Source organism: Lepidochelys olivacea, assembly GCF_965140295.1.
Source record: "Lepidochelys olivacea isolate rLepOli2 genome assembly, chromosome: 1".
Classification (NCBI taxonomy): domain Eukaryota; kingdom Metazoa; phylum Chordata; order Testudines; family Cheloniidae; genus Lepidochelys; species Lepidochelys olivacea.
Window position 1 is genome coordinate 37,704,339 of NC_140411.1, and position 19,750 is coordinate 37,724,088.

General features: G+C 42.1%; 1 protein-coding gene across 3 annotated transcripts in view; it reads right to left on the reverse strand.

Annotated features, from left to right (window-relative positions):
- GUCY1A2 (guanylate cyclase 1 soluble subunit alpha 2) overlaps positions 1-19,750 on the reverse strand; it is a 416,341-nt gene that overhangs the window by 254,061 nt on the left and 142,530 nt on the right. For 2 of the 3 annotated variants that reach the window (XM_084617119.1, XM_084617118.1), the window contains exon 2: positions 14,832-14,893. In XM_084617119.1, the coding sequence (XP_084473245.1) occupies positions 14,832-14,850 (19 nt within the window). In that variant the 5' untranslated portion in view covers positions 14,851-14,893. Of the gene's footprint in view, positions 1-10,971; positions 11,094-14,831; positions 14,894-19,750 lie in introns of all 3 variants that reach the window. The other variant, XM_084617117.1, reaches the window with a different exon arrangement.

Genomic DNA, 19,750 nt, shown 5'->3' on the forward strand with positions numbered 1-19,750 from the left:
ATGTATATCACAATCTTTAACTACTCTTAACTATTGGCAGTTTCTCCTCTTTTTAATAATGCACAGTACTACAGCATCCAGTGGGGCTTGTAATTCAAGTGTATCTATTATTCTTTTCAAAGTAGCAGCCGTGTTAGTATCCACAAAAAGAAAAGAAGGACTTGTGGCACCTTAGAGACTAACAAATTTATTTGAGCATAAGCTTTTGTGAGCTACAGCTCACTTCATCAGATGCATGTAGTGGAAAACAAGTACTCCTTTTATTAGTCTTTTAATTACCAAGACATTTTTATGTATCAACTCCGATTCTGTTGCTCCAGTTTGTTCAATTTGCTATTGCTATTATTAAATGCTTATATTATAGTAGCACCTAGAGTCTCTGATTTGGATTGGGGTTCCAGTATGTTAGGCACTGGTAAGTATCAGTAAACACAGAATTACCTTGAAGCGTTTGCAGTCTGAGATTAATTGTTATACCCATATGCACATTTCTGATATAGAGTTGCTCATTTCAGCAATTACATTAATTCAGTAATTATATAAATAATTTTGTCTATTTTACTTATATATTGTCAGTGTGGTGCATCATCTGCACAATTCTTGAGCTCTGTACAGAATCTGAATGCAGGAGCAAACCCCATCTGTTTCTAAAACACATTGATTTTGACACACCATTTGATATCTGTTTCTCTTTATAATGACAGGTTTCAGAGTAACAGCCGCGTTAGTCTGTATTTGCAAAAAGAAAAGGAGTACTTGTGGCACCTTAGAGACTAACCAATTTATCTGAGCATAAGCTTTCGTGAGCTACAGCTCACTTCATCGGATGCATACTGTGGAAAGTACAGCAGATGTTTTTATACACACAAACCATGAAAAAATGGGTGATTATCACTACAAAAGGTTTTCTCTCCCCCACCCCACTCTCCTGCTGGTAATAGCTTATGTAAAGTGATCACTCTCCTTACAATGTGTATGATAATCAAGGTGGGCCATTTCCAGCACAAATCCAGGGTTTAACAAGAACCTATGAGGAAGGGTGGGGGTGGGTAGGAAAAAACAAGGGTAAATAGGTTACCTTGCATAATGACTTAGCCACTCCCAGTCTCTATTCAAGCCTAAGTTAATTGTATCCAATTTGCAAATGAATTCCAATTCAGCAGTCTCTCGCTGGAGTCTGGATTTGACACACCCCTGGAACCCCAACCTGGGATATTCTATCTACTACCCAAGATCTATAAATCTGGAAATCCTGGGCGCCCCATCATCTCAGGCATTGGCACCCTGACAGCAGGATTGTCTGGCTATGTAGACTCCCTCCTCAGGCCCTACGCTACCAGCACTCCCAGCTACCTTTGAGACACCACTGACTTCCTGAGGAAACTACAGTCCATCGGTGATCTTCCTGATAACACCATCCTGGCCACTATGGACATAGAAGCCCTCTACACGAACATTCCACACAAAGATGGGCTACAAGCCGTCAAGAACACTATCCCCGATAATATCACGGCTAACCTGGTGGCTGAACTTTGTGACTTTGTCCTTACCCATAACTATTTTACATTTGGGGACAATGTATACCTTCAAATCAGTGGCACTGCTATGGGTACCCGCATGGCCCCACAGTATGCCAACATTTTTATGGCTGACTTAGAACAACGCTTCCTCAGCTCTCGTCCCCTAATGCCCCTACTCTACTTGCGCTATATTGATGACATCTTCATCATCTGGACCCATGGAAAAGAAGCCCTTGAGGAATTCCACCATGACTTCAACAATTTCCATCCCACCATCAACCTCAGCCTGGTCCAGTCCACACAAGAGATCCACTTCCTGGACTCTACAGTGCTAATAAACGATGGTCACATAAACACCACCCTATACCGGAAACCTACTGACCGCTATTCCTACCTACATGCCTCCAGTTTTCACCCTGACCACACCACATGATCCATTGTCTGTAGCCAAACTCTGAAATACAACCGCATTTGCTCCAACCCCTCAGACAGAGGCAAACACCTACAAGATATCTATCAAGCATTCTTACAACTACAATACCCACCTGCTAAAGTGAAGAAACAGATTGACAGAGCCAGAAGAGTTCCCAGAAGTCACCTACTACAGGACAGGCCTAACAAAGAAAATAACAGAATGCCACTAGCTGTCACCTTCAGCCCCCAACTAAAACCCCTCCAACGCATTATCAAGGATCTACAACCTATCCTGAAGGATGACCCAACACTCTCACAAATCTTGGGAGACAGGCCAGTCCTTGCCTACAGACAGCCCCCCAACCTGAAGTGAATACTCACCAGCAACCACATACCACACAACAGAACCACTAACCCAGGAACCTATCCTTGCAACAAAACCCGTTGCCAACTGTGCCCACATATCTATTCAGGGGACACCATCACAGGGCCTAATAACATCAGCCACACTGTCAGAGGCTCGTTCACCTGCACATCTACCAATGTGACATATGCCATCACGTGCCAGCAATGCCCCTCTGCCATGTACATTGGCCAAACTGGACAGTCTCTACGTCAAAGAATAAATGGACACAAATCAGATGTCAAGAATTATAACATTCATAAACCAGTTGGAGAACACTTCAATCTCTCTGGTCACGCGATTACAGACATGAAATTACATGCGATATTACAACAGAAAAACTTCAAATCCAGACTCCAGCGAGAGACTGCTGAATTGGAATTCATTTGCAAATTGGATACAATTAACTTAGGCTTGAATAGAGACTGGGAGTGGCTAAGTCATTATGCAAGGTAACCTATTTCCCCTTGTTTTTTCCTCCCCCCCCAGACGTTCTTGTTAAACCCTGGATTTGTGCTGGAAATGGCCCACCTTGATTATCATACACTTTGTAAGGAGAGTGATCACTTTACATAAGCTATTACCAGCAGGAGAGTGGGGTGGGGGGAGAGAAAACCTTTTGTAGTGATAATCACCCATTTTTTCATGGTTTGTGTGTATAAAAACGTCTTCTGTACTTTCCACAGTATGCATCCGATGAAGTGAGCTGTAGCTCACGAAAGCTTATGCTCAGATAAATTGGTTAGTCTCTAAGGTGCCACAAGTACTCCTTTTCTGTTTCCCTTTAGACCGTTTACAACATTTTTTTAACAATTTAACTCAGTTAGGATTTGCTTCCTGGGGTGCATCCAGATCTTAGCACAAGGAAGATGATGCTGAAGATATATATAGTGTTTTGAGCGCATGAAGTTACTCGCTTAAAATTGACTGATCAGTCCATTATTTAACTTTCTCTCACAATACAAAAACAAGGGGATACTCAATAAAATTAAAAGACAGTAAATTTAGAACAAATGGGAAATAGTATTTACAATGTATCAAATATGCATGTCACAGAGGAGTCATTGACTCATGCTGTGGACTTTTTTTAAGAACATAATTACAGTGGATTTTTAGTTTCTTATTTTTTTAAAAGATAAACAGAATTGTTGCCAGTACAAATTATTTCCAGGTCTTTTGTTTGAGGCTGTTTATTGATCATTCATATAGTGCAGATAGCTTCTAGCAAGATCAGGTGCTTATACAGCATGTCTAATGCAGATCATTGGCCCTCAACCTTTCCAGACTACTGTGCCCTTTCAGGAGTCTGATTTGTCTTGAGCATCCTCAAGTTTCACCTCACTTAAAAACTACTTGCTTACAAAATCAGACATAAAAATACAGAAGTGTCCCAGCACACTGTTACTGAAAAATTGCTGACTTTCTCATTTTTACCATATAATTATTAAATAAATCAATTGGAATATAAATATTGTACTTGCATTTCAGAGTATAGTATATAGAGCAGTATAAACAAGTCATTGTCAGTATGAAATTTTAGTTTGTACTGATCTCGCTAGTGCTTTTTATATAGCCTGTTGTAAAATGAGGCTAATACCTAGATTAGTTGATGTACTTCCTAGAAGACTTCTGAGTGTCCCCCAGGGGTACACGTACCCCTGGTTGAGAACTAGTGGTTAGATGTTACACAGTGTAAATAAGCAGTGATGTTTTCAAAAAGATGCAAATGTAAGTGAGGTGCCCAACTTCCATTAAAAGCCAACAGGATCTGGTCACCTGTCATTTCTCTCTCGATAAAGGCTGCACAAAAACACTCATTTTTACTTGTCAAGTATTCACATTTGAAAATAGATTTTTGCAAATGTTCATTAATTAGATCGAAGGTTAAATTTCATCACTTCCAGCAGCCAACACAACTATTAATGGTGGCGACATTCCACACATTTAGCAAAGTTGCAAATATGTTCCAAGAAAAATATTGTCAACTTCCAATGCAAAAATATGATTTCTGTTTGCAGAAACTGCCTTTCATTTTTGCAAAGAACTGAAAAGACAGTGAAAACTTTCCCTCTTTCGCAAAACCCGTAACAACTGTGTGATGGGAGAGGAGGGGAGTTGTTCTTCATTGTGTTTGTACACAATGAGAAAATTTTTGCATAACTTTCTATACAGATTGTGTTAGGGCATGAGAAATAAAGTGAAGTGTAACAGTTCAGAAATTTTTACAAGAGCGCTAGTCAAATAAGAGAACTAGGTATTTCCCCATTATATAACACATGCCTTCAGCACAGTCTTCTTGGAATGTTTCCCCAGTGACCATCTTTTTGTTCTGTGTTTATACAGCACCTAGCACAATGGGCTACTGCTCCATGACTAGAGCTTCTAGGTGTTACGGTCATACAAATAACAAATACTAATAATCACCTCTGAGAAAAACATGGCAGCAGAGTACAGGGTGTTCTCAGTAGCAAGACCGTGCTTCTGAAATTCACTTCCCCAGGTAGAAGTTTGAGCCTCCATGTGGTCACTTTTAGAGCACAGAGTAAAACAAGCTTTTGGTCCATATTTTCCAATAGCTACAGATTTAAATTCCCGCTATCCCCTTCTCTGATTCTCTCAGGTTAGAAAGTTCAGTGCTGTCATGAGTCATACAGTGCATTGCCATATTTTGGAGATATGTTTGGTCTTAATCTAAGCCATGTAAAATTATTTATTTGTATTAACGTATTGGCTAGCAGTTCCAGACAAGACCTGGGCCTTGTTCCACTAGGTGCTCTAGGGAAAATAGTATGAGAAAGTCCTGCCTCAAGGAACTTATAACCCACATAGAGAGGACAGACAGGTGTTACAGGGTAAAGGTTAAAGAAAGGAAGTATTATCCCCATTTTACAGATAGGGAATTGAGGCACAGAGAGATTCAGTGACATGACATGCAACACCCACAAGACAGATTTACATCAAGATTAGCCAGCAAGGTGTTGATGGGCCATTAAGGAGAATCAACTCTTCCAGTGCCCCTCCTGAGGATGCCTCAGATAGTATATGGCCAAGGAGGCCCAGTGACTCAGTAGGGCACGTGGAACATGTGATGCATAGCTCCATGTTTGAGCCAGTATTTTTCCATGCACATGGACAGGGGGTATAAATTGGAGACGGTGACATCACCTTCTTGCCTCATGCCTCCCCCACACCTCTGGACTGTGATTTCTAAACCTTTAGTTTTTAGTTTACTAAAGGATTGGCTACCTGCATGAGTTTTGGGTGAGATCCTGAAGTATATTTTGGTGAGTGGCTGGTTCTTTGGAGCTGGAAGAACCTAATGTGAGATTAATTTTGGTGTTAATGGCCTTTCATCATAAAGTCCGGTTTGCCTGTGTGGCACATGAGGGGCTAGAGGCCCTGAAGGGGACAGTCTGTGGCTTCATAATAACTAGTATAGTATTTTGAAAGCACACATTTGTTACTGACTTGGTGAAATCTTATGATCAATCTTATACCACCAGTTTGGGGTATATGCCCTGACCTGAGATTATCTCTTAGCCATGTCCCATACCAGGCAGCGTGATGCCTTTATGCCTCTGGTGTGACGCAGGAGTAAAACAACTGATGTCAATGGAGTTGCCTCAGTGTAAAATCAGTGAGGGCAAGAGGAGAATCGGGTCCTTTTATTACAGATTGACTGCTTTACACTGTTAGTGACAGCTTACTAAGGGAAAAATTCCAGTATTCATACAGTATAAATTACACCCACAAAGCTGAACGCATATCTTATCAAACATCACTGTTCTGTGAATAGTGTAAGTACCAAGACAACAAAGTGAGGCATTTGTCCACTATCTCCCAGGTCTACTGACGATCTCAGTGTTCGCTGTGTTTTGTCAAGGAACACAGAATGAGAATTTGAGAGTCAGTGGGTCAGGAGCGGTGAATCATACTGAAGTATTCACAAGTAAGATAGAATAGGTACCTTTAAGAAAGGGCTTTGTTCCATTACTACAAATGGAAGCCAAAGTTCCAGGGTCTTCTGTATCAAATCTGGATGTAAGGACTGAAGTCAAAACGATAACCTAGATATAATTGTCCATGCAACCCACGCTAGCAGATATTGACCTCTAGCATAAACAGGCACAACCCCTGGGTTGCATGAAGTATAACAGAGTGCCAGATGGGTAATCTTTATTATAAATTAAATAAAATGAGAGCAGAATTTGAATTAACATTTGTTTAAATACCATCACACCACTCAAGTCTTCTGTCTCAACAATGTCATAATAAGATCAATTGTACTGATTACACACCTCAGTGCTTATTTCCCATTTGTATAAAGCAGTCTCTCATTATTCCTTATTCATCCAGGAAAACAACTGTCACATATAGAACTGAGAACTAATTAAGCAGCCTTCATTAACAGTCTGGCTGTTGTAACACAAAGTAAGTCTTAAATGCTGATATTCCTTCCTAAATTCATGCCATTGGATGAGGAGAAGGAAGTAAGTGTTTATTAATAATTACCTTTAGAATTTACCTTAAATTTAAAATTTCTTGTCCTAAACTCAACTTCAAATTTAAAAAAAAAAATGAAGATTTCCTAATAGTAACTTCCTCCCACCTTATTTAATAATTGGGTTTTTTAAATGTACCTTTCACTCAGACCAGCATAGTTCCCTGAAGAAAACAGATATTTAGGCCCCATGATCTGCTCAGTACAGATCCCTGCATCCGCTGCAGCTCCTGGGCCCACACTATTAGATTGTGTTTTATGATCAAGGCCTCAGACATTATTTTAAGAACACACAAACAAGTATTCATAACCAATTTTAAACGCACACAGACTTGATAGACCATGAGAGCTGTAGTTTCATAGTGAAAATAAGTATAGAGTTTTTAGTCTGGCCTCTCACAATATTATTATGTATGTGTTTATAATATTATAAAGAGAGATTCCTCTGCATGAGTCAAGAAGATGTGTACAATGGATGATTTTGAAAGGGTAAGGACTCAACTATTTAACAATAAAAGCGAAAAAAATCACTTTACATAATACTGCATTGTATATTTTTGTGATATCATTAATTCTGAAAAATCCCGGAGCACTTTTGGCCCAGTTCTACAAGGTGCTGAGTGCCTGCTCTCTTCTCATTAACTTCAGCAGGAATTAAGGGCACTGAGAACCTCTCAGCAGGCACTCAGCACCTTGCCTGGTAAGGGTCCGAATGAAGAGGAAGCACGTCGACCATCAGTAAAATACAGCCATCTCTTAGATGGAACATATCCACTATTTTACAGTGCACACCAACCCTGTACAACAGTTTGAGACAGAAGAGGAAGACAAATGGTTACTCCAACTGCAAGAGGGATTTTAGTTAAGCAGAATGTAATAACCCAGACTGGAATGCAGCTAGAATACTAGAGTTAATACCAGTTCTCTTGAAAAGAGGGTAATGAGATCTTTAATTATCACACAAGGTCAGGACTTCAATTTTATGCTGTCCTTGGGATGAGAAATCTCCAGCCACATAATCTCCTGAAAATGGACCCTGTTCAGGCTTTTGTTCATTACCAAGCGAAAGGGAAACTATTAAGTGCTAAGAATGCCACCTGTTATGCCCCTTACCCCCATCTCCTGCAGCACCTCGGGATTTCCTTGGAGGACTCTCAAACAGTACTAGCAAGGCCCAAGAGTGCTTAGATTACAAGACTTCATAGAAAATATAGCCCCAGGTACCATAAGTGCAGTACTGAAAATTCAGAAATCATCTAACGCTAGTAAGATGCTTTAAAGAAATAATAATAATGAACAATACTTAGCACTGAGAGTATTTCCTATGCATAGATCAGTAACAGTGCAATTTTAAGGTGGTTAAATAACTCATATGCAAATTCACTGCAAGACAAATTTCAGAGCAAATTTATCGTTGATTTCTATATCCTGTATATATAAACACAAGGGTTTATAATGTCAGCTGTGATACTACCATGACTAAAAAATCAGTAGTAAGTATTACTTGTAGCAATGATAAATAATAATTAGCACTTTATATCTTCAAAGCGCTATTAAAATTAGCGAATTAGCCGGTGGCCTGTAAAGGTGATCTGTAAAGGTTTCTCCAAAACAATAAAAATGAAAAGTTTTATTGAAGAAAAAGCGTTAAATGCCCCATTTTAAATTAAAGTTCTTAGAAAAAAGTTCTCTGCTTTTTTTTCTTTCCGTGTGGATTTATATCAGCTTTCACAGACTGAGAATTGATAAAACCTTACTGATGCTCCAGAGAAGAGCAGGAACAGAGGCTATGTCTATGCATGGGTAGGAGCCAGCATAACCAAGCTATCTTTAATCTAGCTAGCTCAGGTCCCAGAACAGGGAGACCATGGCACCGCAAGCCTCAGCATAGGCTGTACAAGCCAGCCCAGAACTCAAAGTAATCACTCAGAGGGCTGGCCTTGTGAGACTAAACCTAACTTGGACACATCAACACAAGCTGCAATCACACCCCATGACTGCAGTCTAGATGTACCCTAAAGACGTAGTAGAAGAATGTGTGAGTATGTAGGGCCAGTTGCCTCTATTTGAACCCATAATCTGAAACTGCACTAACTTATTACATAAATTTCACTTTAAAATTCTGTATACAGCTCACCAATGTTACTAAATGAAGGGTTCACACCTGACTTTAGCAACATGCAGAAAACAGATTAGTCTAGGCCAAATTCCAGCTCAAGCTAGGTTCTCCTTGCAGCTTCAGTTTGGTATGGTAATGCTCTTCATTTCCTGTCCTGTTGTGCAGTGCTGCTGTGTTCTCTTAAGTTGTTGCATATGTCAACCCAGAGGTGGCTACACTTCAGTGGTGGATAATATCTTCTTCACGTTTATACAAGTTTGTCGTATTTGGGATCCTTCAGCATGAAGAGGACAATATAAATTAAGGGCATGGCTACACTTGCAGATGTAGAGCACTTTGAGTTAAAACAGCCTTCGTAGAGCGCAGTAAGGAAAGCGCTGCAGTCTGTCCACACTGATAGCTACAAGCACACTGGCATGGCCACATTTGTACTTGCAGCGGCATCGGGCGCGGTGCATTATGGGCAGCTATCCCAGCATGCAAGTGACTGCAACGTGCTTTTCAAATGGGGGTGGGGGGAGTGTGACAGGGCATGTGTTGTGTGGATGTGGGGGGAGAGAGAATGGGTTTTTTGGGGGCTGAGAGCATGTCAGCATGCTGTCTTGTAAGTTCAGACAGCAGCAGACCCTCCCGCCTCTCTCTCACACACACAGCATTCCACAGTAATGGTTGCTTTGTTTCGGAGCAGATAAGCAGCTGGCTGTCAGAAATGGAGCTTTCAAAGGGCATTTCTGCATTCCTGCAGCAGTTCCAAAACAATGACAAGACTTCACTTAAGGGCAGTGGTGAGCTGGAGCCGGTTCGCACGAAATGGTTGTTAAATTTTGAAGCTGGTTTAGAACCGTTTGTTAAAGGGATGGGCAAACTCCATACCGCGGGTCACATGCAGCCCGCGGGACTGTCCTGTCTGTCCCGCCTGAGCTCTCAGCTGGGGAGGCTCGCCTCTGAATTTTTACTCACCCGGCAGCACTCCGGGCCTTTGGTGGCACTTCGACGACGGGTCCTTCACTCGCTCCGGGCCTTTGGCGGCACTTCGACGACGGGTCCTTCACTCGCTCCGAGCCTTCGGCAGCACTTCGACGACGGGTCCTTCACTCGCTCCGAGCCTTCGGCAGCACTTCGACGACGGGTCCTTCACTCGCTCCGAGCCTTCGGCGGCACTTCGACGACGGGTCCTTCAGTGCTGCCGAAGACCCGGAGCGACTGAAGGATGTGCCGCTGAAGTGCCGCCCGGAGCGACTGAAGGAACCGGTTCTTCAGCTTCTGACAGCTCATCACTGCTTAAGGGGATTATGGGACATTTCCAGAGTCTGATCAGAGCGCAGTAAAGCAACACCTCGTCCACACTGGCACTGCGGAGCTCCAGCAGGAGCACAGCAAGCGTTATTCCACTCGCCGAGGTGGAGTACCAGCTGCGCTGTAGCCGTGGAGTCAGAGCGCTCTAAGTCCCTTGCCAGTGTGGACGGGTAGTGAGCTAGTGTGCGCAGGGCTCCTTCATTGCGCTGTAACTCGCAAGTGTAGCCAAGCCCTAAGAGACTCATGATTCAGCAGGCTACGTTCTGCTAAAAACATGGTTTCTCCAGACCCCGAATCAGTATGGCTAACAGAATCCTCATGCATCTGCTGTTTTGTAGCAAATACTTAAACACCTCCTGATGTACCTCTGAGGGCAAATTCATTTTTTTTAAATTATACCTCAGCAATCCCAAATGAATTTGGGCCCCAAGCCTTTGAAATTCCAATACTCAGTGACATCAAAGTGGAAGGCACAGTGAATGCCCAGTGAAAAAAGCAAGATGGATTATTTCAGACAAGTAAAATATGCCTGGAAAAAGAGATAACCTGACACCAACAGCCCAATGAAATGATGCTGACTACAGTCTAAGCTGCCCTGGATGGAACAGGAAAGACCTTCATTCATGATTAATGATGGGCCTCTCAAAAACAAAAACAAACAAACAAAAACCCAACCCTCCAAACAAAGCAAATGAGTCATATTACAAAAAATAAGTACCGAGTATATTAGCTGTACACTGGAGAATTCCTGAGACATCTTCAGCTTCATCGTTGCCAGAGCAGTCTTTATAGGAGCATCTGTTCGATATATTGTGAAAGTTCTTTTCTGCATCCCTGTAACTAGGGGAAAAAATACACAGTTTCTATACATCTGCTTAACTTATGTAATAAATGTGTCGGGAGACTAACAGTTGATTATTAATGTGCTTTCGAAAACACATCCTTATTTTGTCTTTAACTATCTATAACGTAGGGCTTAATCCTTTTCCCATTCAGACCAATGAAAAAACTCACGTTTATTTTAATGGAGCAGAATCAAGCCTGTAATATCTGGCAAAAATACACACACACACACACACATCACTTTATTAATATCAGCAGTAGCAGCCAGTGTTGGGAACTGGGGCAAACTCCTGAAAAGTAATAATAATAGTGAGCACTTTCTGTAATGAGAATAAAGGCATGGGGGGACGGACACCAAAGGGCTAAGTAGTGGGCAAATCTCTCTTCCTTTACATGTCATCCCCATTGGGGTGCTTTTCTTAGTAATTGTACATTAAACCTAAAGATTGTTGTAATAAGCCATAAATCCAGTGTCTTTCTTAACACCATAATTTTTAGTGTCTAGCAAAATTATGAATTTAAGCTCCCAGGTTCATCTTTTGAAGGTGTTGTGCAGGTTTCCTTTGAGGACAAGGACAGAGTGATCATTTTGTGAAAAGTGTTCGCTCATGGGTGATATGGTATTTTAGTCTTTTATCATTATTCTGTGTGAGTTCATTCGAGAGTGTAGTGGTTGTCTGAGTTCATCCACATAATTGTTATTGGGGCATAAAAATCCTGGTCTTAATAAAGACACTCTACTTATGGCTTATTACAACATTCTGCAATCCACTAACCTCCCTTTTTTTGTCCTATAGCTGCAGAGGTGTTAAAGGGCCACTTCACCTTGAATGGTCCCTTAAAATATGTGATAACTCCTTATGCTAAACAATCTATTCCACCTCCTATTTAGCTGTGACACTCTGACACTTAAAATGCTGCATGCTGTAACACTTCAGTGAAGACACTACCAACCTGGATAGGAGGGGTTGTTCCAAGGGCATAGTAATCCACCTCCCCGAGAGGTGGTGGATAGGTCGATGGAAGGATTCTCCTGTCGACCTAGCACTGTCTACACTGGGGGTTAAACTGGTTGGATGGGAGGGATAGCTCAGTGGTTTGAGCATTGGCCTGCTAAACCCAGGGTTGTGAGCTCAATCCTTGAGGGGGCCATTTAGGGTGTGGGGCAAAAATTGGGGATTGGTCCTGCTTTGAGCAGGGGGTTGGCCTAGATGACCTCCTGAGGTCCCTTCCAACCCTGATATTCTAGGATTCTATGAACTGCATCACTCAGGGGTGTGGATTTTCACACCCCTGACTGATGTAGTTATTCCAACCTAATTTCCTGGTGTAGACCAGTCCTTACTACCGTCCCCAAACCTGAAGAACAACTCTGTGTAGCTTGAAAGCTTGTCTCTTTCACCAACAGAAGTTGGTCCAAATTTGTTTCTCTAATATCCTGGGACCAAAACGGCTACAACACTGCAAACCACAAATATTAATCAAGCCACTTAAGAAAACTGAAGGATAGCTAAATAAGTTTATCTTCCATTTCACTAACAAAATTTGGGCATGGATTCGGAGTCTGATCTTACTAAATACTGAGCCCTCTTGGGTGAAGAGAGTGCTCCCTACCTCCCAGCAGGCCCAAAGGCTCTCATCCTCTAGGACAATATAAACAAGTAATTGTCTGTATGAAATGGTAGTTTGTACAAACTTTGCTAGTGCTTTTTATATAGCCTGTTGTAAACTAGGCAAATATCTAGATGAGTTGATCTGCCCCTTTAAAGATCTCTGTGTACCCCCAGCTTGAGAACCACTGCTCTAGGATGTTGAGCACCTCCTGGGAAGTTCTGAGCTCCTTCAACTGCCAATGAAGTCAAAGGGAGCTACTTGACACCTTGGAAGATAAGATCATAGAACTCTTTGATCAAAACCAGAGGGAGCCAGTGCCAGAGGCAGGACTGGAATGAAGGAGTTCCTGGCTCCCAGCCCTGAGTTCAAGCTACTAGACTCTCTCTCTCCCTCCCTCTAGTCCATAGCCCAGATTCTCCATCGCTTGCATCTTGTAGTCATTCACACTCATGTGCAAAGTTCTACTATTCTAATTTTGTTAGAACCTATTATACACAGACTATACCAAGTGCAGAGCAGCAGAGAATCAGGCCCCAGGAATTCACTCTGTCAGAGAGCAAGTTTGGCTCTTTATGCTGATGTGAGTATTGTGTTTTACACTAAAGTGTATCCGGGACATCCAGCAGGCTTATCCATGCAAAACTCCCACTAGTAACAGTAAGAACTGCAGGAACAGGCCCTATATTGTACACTTAGAAGAGAGCAGATATTGGATTAGCAAGAAGATATAGAGAGTTGTGAAAGTGAAGCAAAACATAGCTTAAGTAGCAGGCGTAGCACCAGGAGTGACAGGCCTTTAGAGCGTGAGAAGAGCTGCCTTATTTTCGTCTCCATTAAAAACAAATAGTTCTGAGTCACTAGTGGCCATGAATTAAAAGCTACATGGTTATAATAAATATGCTGTTCTTAAAGCACTGTAGTTCCCCCTCCCCCACACCATCCCCCCCCCAAGATCTACTACTGAGAGACTTCAAAGCAATCCCTTCAAGTGACAAAAAAAAATAATTTTGCCAGAAGGCTTCCCCCCTACCTACCCATATCTGCTCCATAATAGATGTCATAACTACCAGCAAAGAGATACACTTGATCCCCACAGCAATGGCACCCTCTCTATCCTGGGGGCACACGCTAGATGTGCTAGCATTACAAATGCTACGTAGCAGGACAGAGAGTCGTGTGAATTTTGACAAAACGTACAAGAGCAATTCCCTCCAGTGTACAAAGTTTCAGAACTGTGGCATGGATTTTAAATATACCTTTGACCCAACCGGAGTAATAAAAGAAAGAGGTGCCATTACAGCTGCGTAATTAAATACGGTCAAGGACACTATTCTACGTTTGGCAGAGTTGTTTAATTGATACAGTCTTGCAGGCACTGTATTCCTGCTCTATGAGGAATGGTATCTGTGAAAATAACAACGCTTGGGATGGTAGGGGATAGACAGAAAACAAAAGGGTAGCAATAATTGCTTGAATGGTTAACATTCTCCTATCATAGTTACCCTGTCCTCCCTCCCCCTCACCTGTTCGTTTGTTTCAGCCAGCTGTCAGAACTTGTCTTTGAGGCCCGTATCTGGAAAATGCCTATGCAAGTGAGTAACTCCACATGACTATTCATGTACTTAAAGCTACTCACATATGTAACTGCTTGCAGGATCTGGGCCTTAGACCGTAAGCTTTTTACAATATGCCTGTCCAGCACCCAGCACAATGGGGCATGGTCTGACTGAAACAAACATTAATAATAATTAATCTGTTATGCCATTTTTGCTGACTGTGTGAGCACATTCTGAAAAATCTCATACTTTAACAAAAAGGCTCCCCAACACGGATATAAATTGTACAACTGCTCCTCTGTGGACTCAGTCTCGCTCCCATTGACTTGAATGAAAGCAGGATTGGGCGTAGTTATTTCACTGCAGCAGGAGAGATGAAGAATAGCACACACAAAAAAGTATAATATTTATCATTACTGAAGAACATGCCTAAGTATTTGTGAACAAATTCAGAAAAGTTGGTTACCCAAGCCAATGACTTAGAAGGCAGAAAGATATTAATTCAACAGCTATCACTTATCTTTTATTCACCCTTCTAATAACTACTGTAGTCTCTTTTACTTACCCAATAACTTGATGCTCATAATACCGCAGTGTCCTTTGGAGAGTCTGCCGTATGGTCTGAGGCTACAGAACAACAATAAAAACAACAAAATAATAATAAACAACCATTATCAGCAAATCATCAGCAGCACAATATCTGAATAGGTGACTACGGATTTATCCCTTAATATACTATTTGTTTTTCCAGTTCTACACATTTTCATCTTACACCTGCCACGTTTCCAGCAGTGATGATAGGTACTATCCCAGGAGGAATACTAAGCTGTTCTTATATTGCAAATACATCAATATTTCATGGCTCTTTTTCTTATACTTTATTTCACTATTTAAACAGCAATTAATGGTACGACCTGGCACCAGCTACTGTTGCCTGTAAGGCAACAGAAACACAACTAGGTAGACAAAGAAGGCCCTCGCTTTATTATGAGTTTCCACAGAATATCACCTGTCAATAATCTCATCATTTTAAAATAAACTTTAAGAGCTATTCAATAACTCGTTATTACATCAAGACGCAACGAACCAGCTTTTTCTTGGGACAATATCGTATGCTCAATTTCCATCAGCAGGGAAGGGAATTATCTTTTCCAAATCTATCTGAGACATGGTAGTAGAACCTCTCACAGAAAAAAAAATATTTTAACAAAATAAAATAAACATCTATTAAGGCCCAGTTCTCTGACATGTTGTGAACCTTCAACTCTCTGAACTCAATAGGAGTGAAGGGTACTCACCACCTGCAGAATCAGACACTTAAAGGGCAAATTATGAGGCGTTTCAGGCATTTTTTGTGCCATATATGTAATAAGGGCTTCCCACACGGTCTCTTATTATGAAGTGCTCTCAACTACAGACAAGTGCTTCTTGGTATTGCCCAAATAAGTCATAAGAGCATTTTATCTTCCCAGAAAGTGACTGGCATTTATCAAATACCAGACGAGGTCCCAGAAGACTGGAAAAAGGCTAATGTAGTGCCCATCTTTAAAAAAGGGAAGGAGGATGATCCTGGGAACTACAGGCCAGTCAGCCTCACCTCAGTCCCTGGAAAAATCATGGAGCAGGTCCTCAAGGAATCAATTCTGAAGCACTTAGAGGAAAGGAAAGTGATCAGGAACAGTCAGCATGGATTCACCAAGGGCAAGTCATGCCTGACCAATCTAATTGCCTTCTATGACAAGGTAACTGGCTCTGTGCATGAGGGGAAAGCAGTGGACGTGTTGTTCCTTGACTTTAGCAAAGCTTTTGACACTGTCTCCCACAGTATTCTTGCCAGCAAGTTAAAGAAGTATGGACTGGATGAATGGACTATAAGGTGGATAGAAAGCTGGCTAGATTGTCGGGCTCAATGGGTAGTGATCAATGGTTCCATGTCTAGTTGGCAGCCGGTATCAAGTGGAATGCCCCAAGGGTCAGTCCTCGGACCGGTTTTGTTCAATATCTTCATTAATGATCTGGAGGATAGCGTGGATTGCACCCTCAGCAAGTTTGCAGGTGACACTAAACTGGGAGGAGAGGTAGATACACTGGAGGGTAGGGATAGGATACAGAGGGACCTAGACAAATTAGAGCATTGGACCAAAAGAAATCTGATGAGGTTCAACAAGCACAAGTGGAGAGTACTGCACTTAGAATGGAAGAATCTCATGCACCGCTACAGACTAGGGACCAAATGGCTCGGCAGCAGTTCTGCAGAAAAGGACCTAGGGGTTACAGTTGTCAAGAAGCTGTATATGAGTTAATAGTGTGCCCTTGTTGCCAAGATGGCCAATGGCATTTTGGGATGTATAAGTAGAGGCATTGCCAGCAGATCGAGGGACGTGATCATTCCCCTCTATTCGACATTGGTGAGGCCTCATCTGGAGTACTGTGTCCAGTTTTGGGCCCCACACTACACGAAGGATGTGGAAAAATTGGAAAACGTCCAGAGGAGGGCAACAAAAATTATTAGGGGACTGGAACACATGACTTATGAGGAGAGGCTGAGGGAACTGGGATTGTTTAGTCTGAGGAAGGGAAGAATGAGGGGAGATTTGATAGCTGCTTTCAACTACCTGAAAGGGGGTTCCAAAGAGGATGGATCTAGACTGTTCTCAGTGGTAGCAGATGACAGAACGAGGAGTAATGGTCTCAAGTTGCAGTGGGGAGGTTTCGGTTGGATACTAGGAAAAACTTTTTCACTAGGAGGGTAGTGAAACATTGGAACGCGTTACCTAGGGAGGTGGTGGAATCTCCTTCCTTAGAAGTTTTTAAGGTCAGGCTTGACAAAGCCCTGGCTGGGATGATTTAGTTGGGGATTGGTCCTGCTTTGAGCAGGGGGTTGGACTAGATGACCTCCTGAGGTCCCTTCCAACCCTGATATTCTATGATTCTATGATTATTAAGCAAATATATTTTACGGTTCCCACCTGTCCTCCTTCGCCTGTCAGTTTAGCAGAGCCCATATTCAGTGTTCCCAATTCTGATACACAAGATTCCCTGTTGTCTCAGTGTCATGCAGGATCACAGGATAACCAAAGGCAGACAGGATCTGAATCATACAAACTTGACCCTTATGTAAATTTGAGACCAGTATTTCCCTGCTTTTTGGAACAATTTCCAGCTGCCTTGGAAAGCAGTGGTAGAAACACTTTTTAATTAGATGTGTTTCATTCCAGAACCAAGGGCAGCCTTGCGGCCCCATATTTTGTTGGCCCTATACAAATTCAGCAACTCTGGAGCTGGCCTTATCTTCCACTTCTGCCAGTGGGTTTGGAGAGGAAGGCAGCTCCCTGCCTTTAAATAAATAATAAAATAAATAAAAAAAGAGCCAAACTGTAATATAACCCTCTCCCCGTACCAGCTCTTTGGGGCCCACAGAATGTAAGAGCAGCCCAAACAATTTGCAGAAGAGCTTTTTAAGGAAAAAAAAAACAGCAAACAACAAGAATTTGTCTGTGCCTCTGAACTTCAATCTGTAGAAATGCATGTACTTGTAAAATAAAGTGGGAAAAACAGTTCAACCTTCTAAAGAGATTTTTATTCTACATCAGGTAATTACATCTCCTCTCAGCAGGAGTTAAATTTACTCTCTCAGAAAACTAGAGAAGCTCTTCAAATGTGCTCTTGCAAATCCTACAGAAGCTCCATACAAATGAGACAATCACACTTGCAAAAACCAGTCTCCTCCCACTTGGTACAAGAGGTGTTGAAGTCCTGAGGGCCCAATGCAGCTTTGAAATGTACTTTGGCAGTTGCTGCCACACAGAAAATTCAGCAGGTTTCCTCTGCTCTGCAGCCACACAGACTAATCTGTGGCAGGGTGAGAGATACATTTTCCCACTCCGGCAGCCATGATGCAGAAATGAATATAAGAAAAGAGGCCCAAACAGTTGCCCGCTCTACACTCCAGCTCCCCTAACCTTCTCCACACACTCCCATACCAGCTGCTCCCAGTATGATGCACACACACACTCTACAAACTTGTCCTCTCCGCCCCACATCTTCTCTGGAGTGAGGTGGGAATGCAGCCTGACAGCAGCTTCCACTTGTTAAACTGCAGTTCTGGTTTCCTAAACTGCATCTAGTCCAGAGGTGTGGGAGGCAGCACGCTGGGGAGACTGGGCTGCAAGAGCAGAGAGCAAGCAGCAGAGCTCCTGGCCCTGCTTTCTCCCATTAAAAGGTTGCATACCTCAGACTCTTAGCTCCACCCCTATGGAATGCCTGTGGTCCTCCCCTTCCTGAGGGATAAAAGACACACTCCTCACCTAGGCACACTCCTCACCTCATCAAGATTTGGTCCTACAAGCAGGCTCCCAATCCTACGCTCTGTTCACCAGTGCACACTGCATGGTTTCCTGTAGGGTCTAACCCTGCAAGAACGTTCTGCACATTTTAGCCATCATCACTGTAGGCCAAATTATATGTCTAAATTACTGACAGTATGTTATAACAATGCTCAAGCCACTTATCAACTAATCTCAGAAATCAGGGATGGAAAAGATCTGGATATAGGATTATGATATTGTTTGTAAACATAGTCTTATATAACGTGTTCATCTGTCATATGAATGGTAAAGCTCAAGGGTCAAATTCTCACTTCATTCAGCCAGATTGCAATTGAAAAGTGTAACCAGTTTATAATTGTGCAAGGCTAGCTAAGGGTAGAACATGAACCTGATGATTTATTGTTCAGATAGAAACTAAATAGCATGCAATATGCAAAGCCACATTTACAAAGAATAAGGTAAAATACTTCAAATAAAGGTTTTCTATATTCACTGGAAATATCTATTGGTTTGTGCTAGAGATCTACAAACTACTCAAAGAATAAAAATCTGTTAGTGTTATTCACCCCTATATTTATGAAAATGTCCATGATTTTAAACCTTGAAATGCCCATTAAAATCAATAGAGTCACACAGTTAAATCCCCAAATTCTGAAAAAGTTTAAATGAACTGGACATTTCATATTTAAACTGAAGTCATCAGGAAAAACACAATTAGTTTTTTGTTTGAAAAACACAATGTGATTCTCACATGGATCTGACTGTGCCCACCCACACAAGAGTAAGCAATGGAAGGAGAGGGGCCAAGGAACACCCTCATTGTGCCCACGTGCAAAAGCCATCCACAATGGCAGCTTAAGCACTAGTGGCACCCATTTTATATTTTCCAAAGGGGACAGAGAGGGAGTGGATCTCCTCTACCTTCTGCACTTGCCAGCAGAGCTGGCTGGACACAGAATATACTGCACCATCTCCAAGAAGCACAATCCACCTGAGCTCTCTGGAGCTCCAGGAAGCACTGCATCTGTCGAAGTTAAAGTGCAGCTTGTACCTATCTATGGGGCAATGCACCTCTTCTCTGCCCCTAATACAAATCTTTGCCTTAAAGGCACAATAGAACCACATATTTATTAGAGAAGAGCTAAAGCTCATTGGA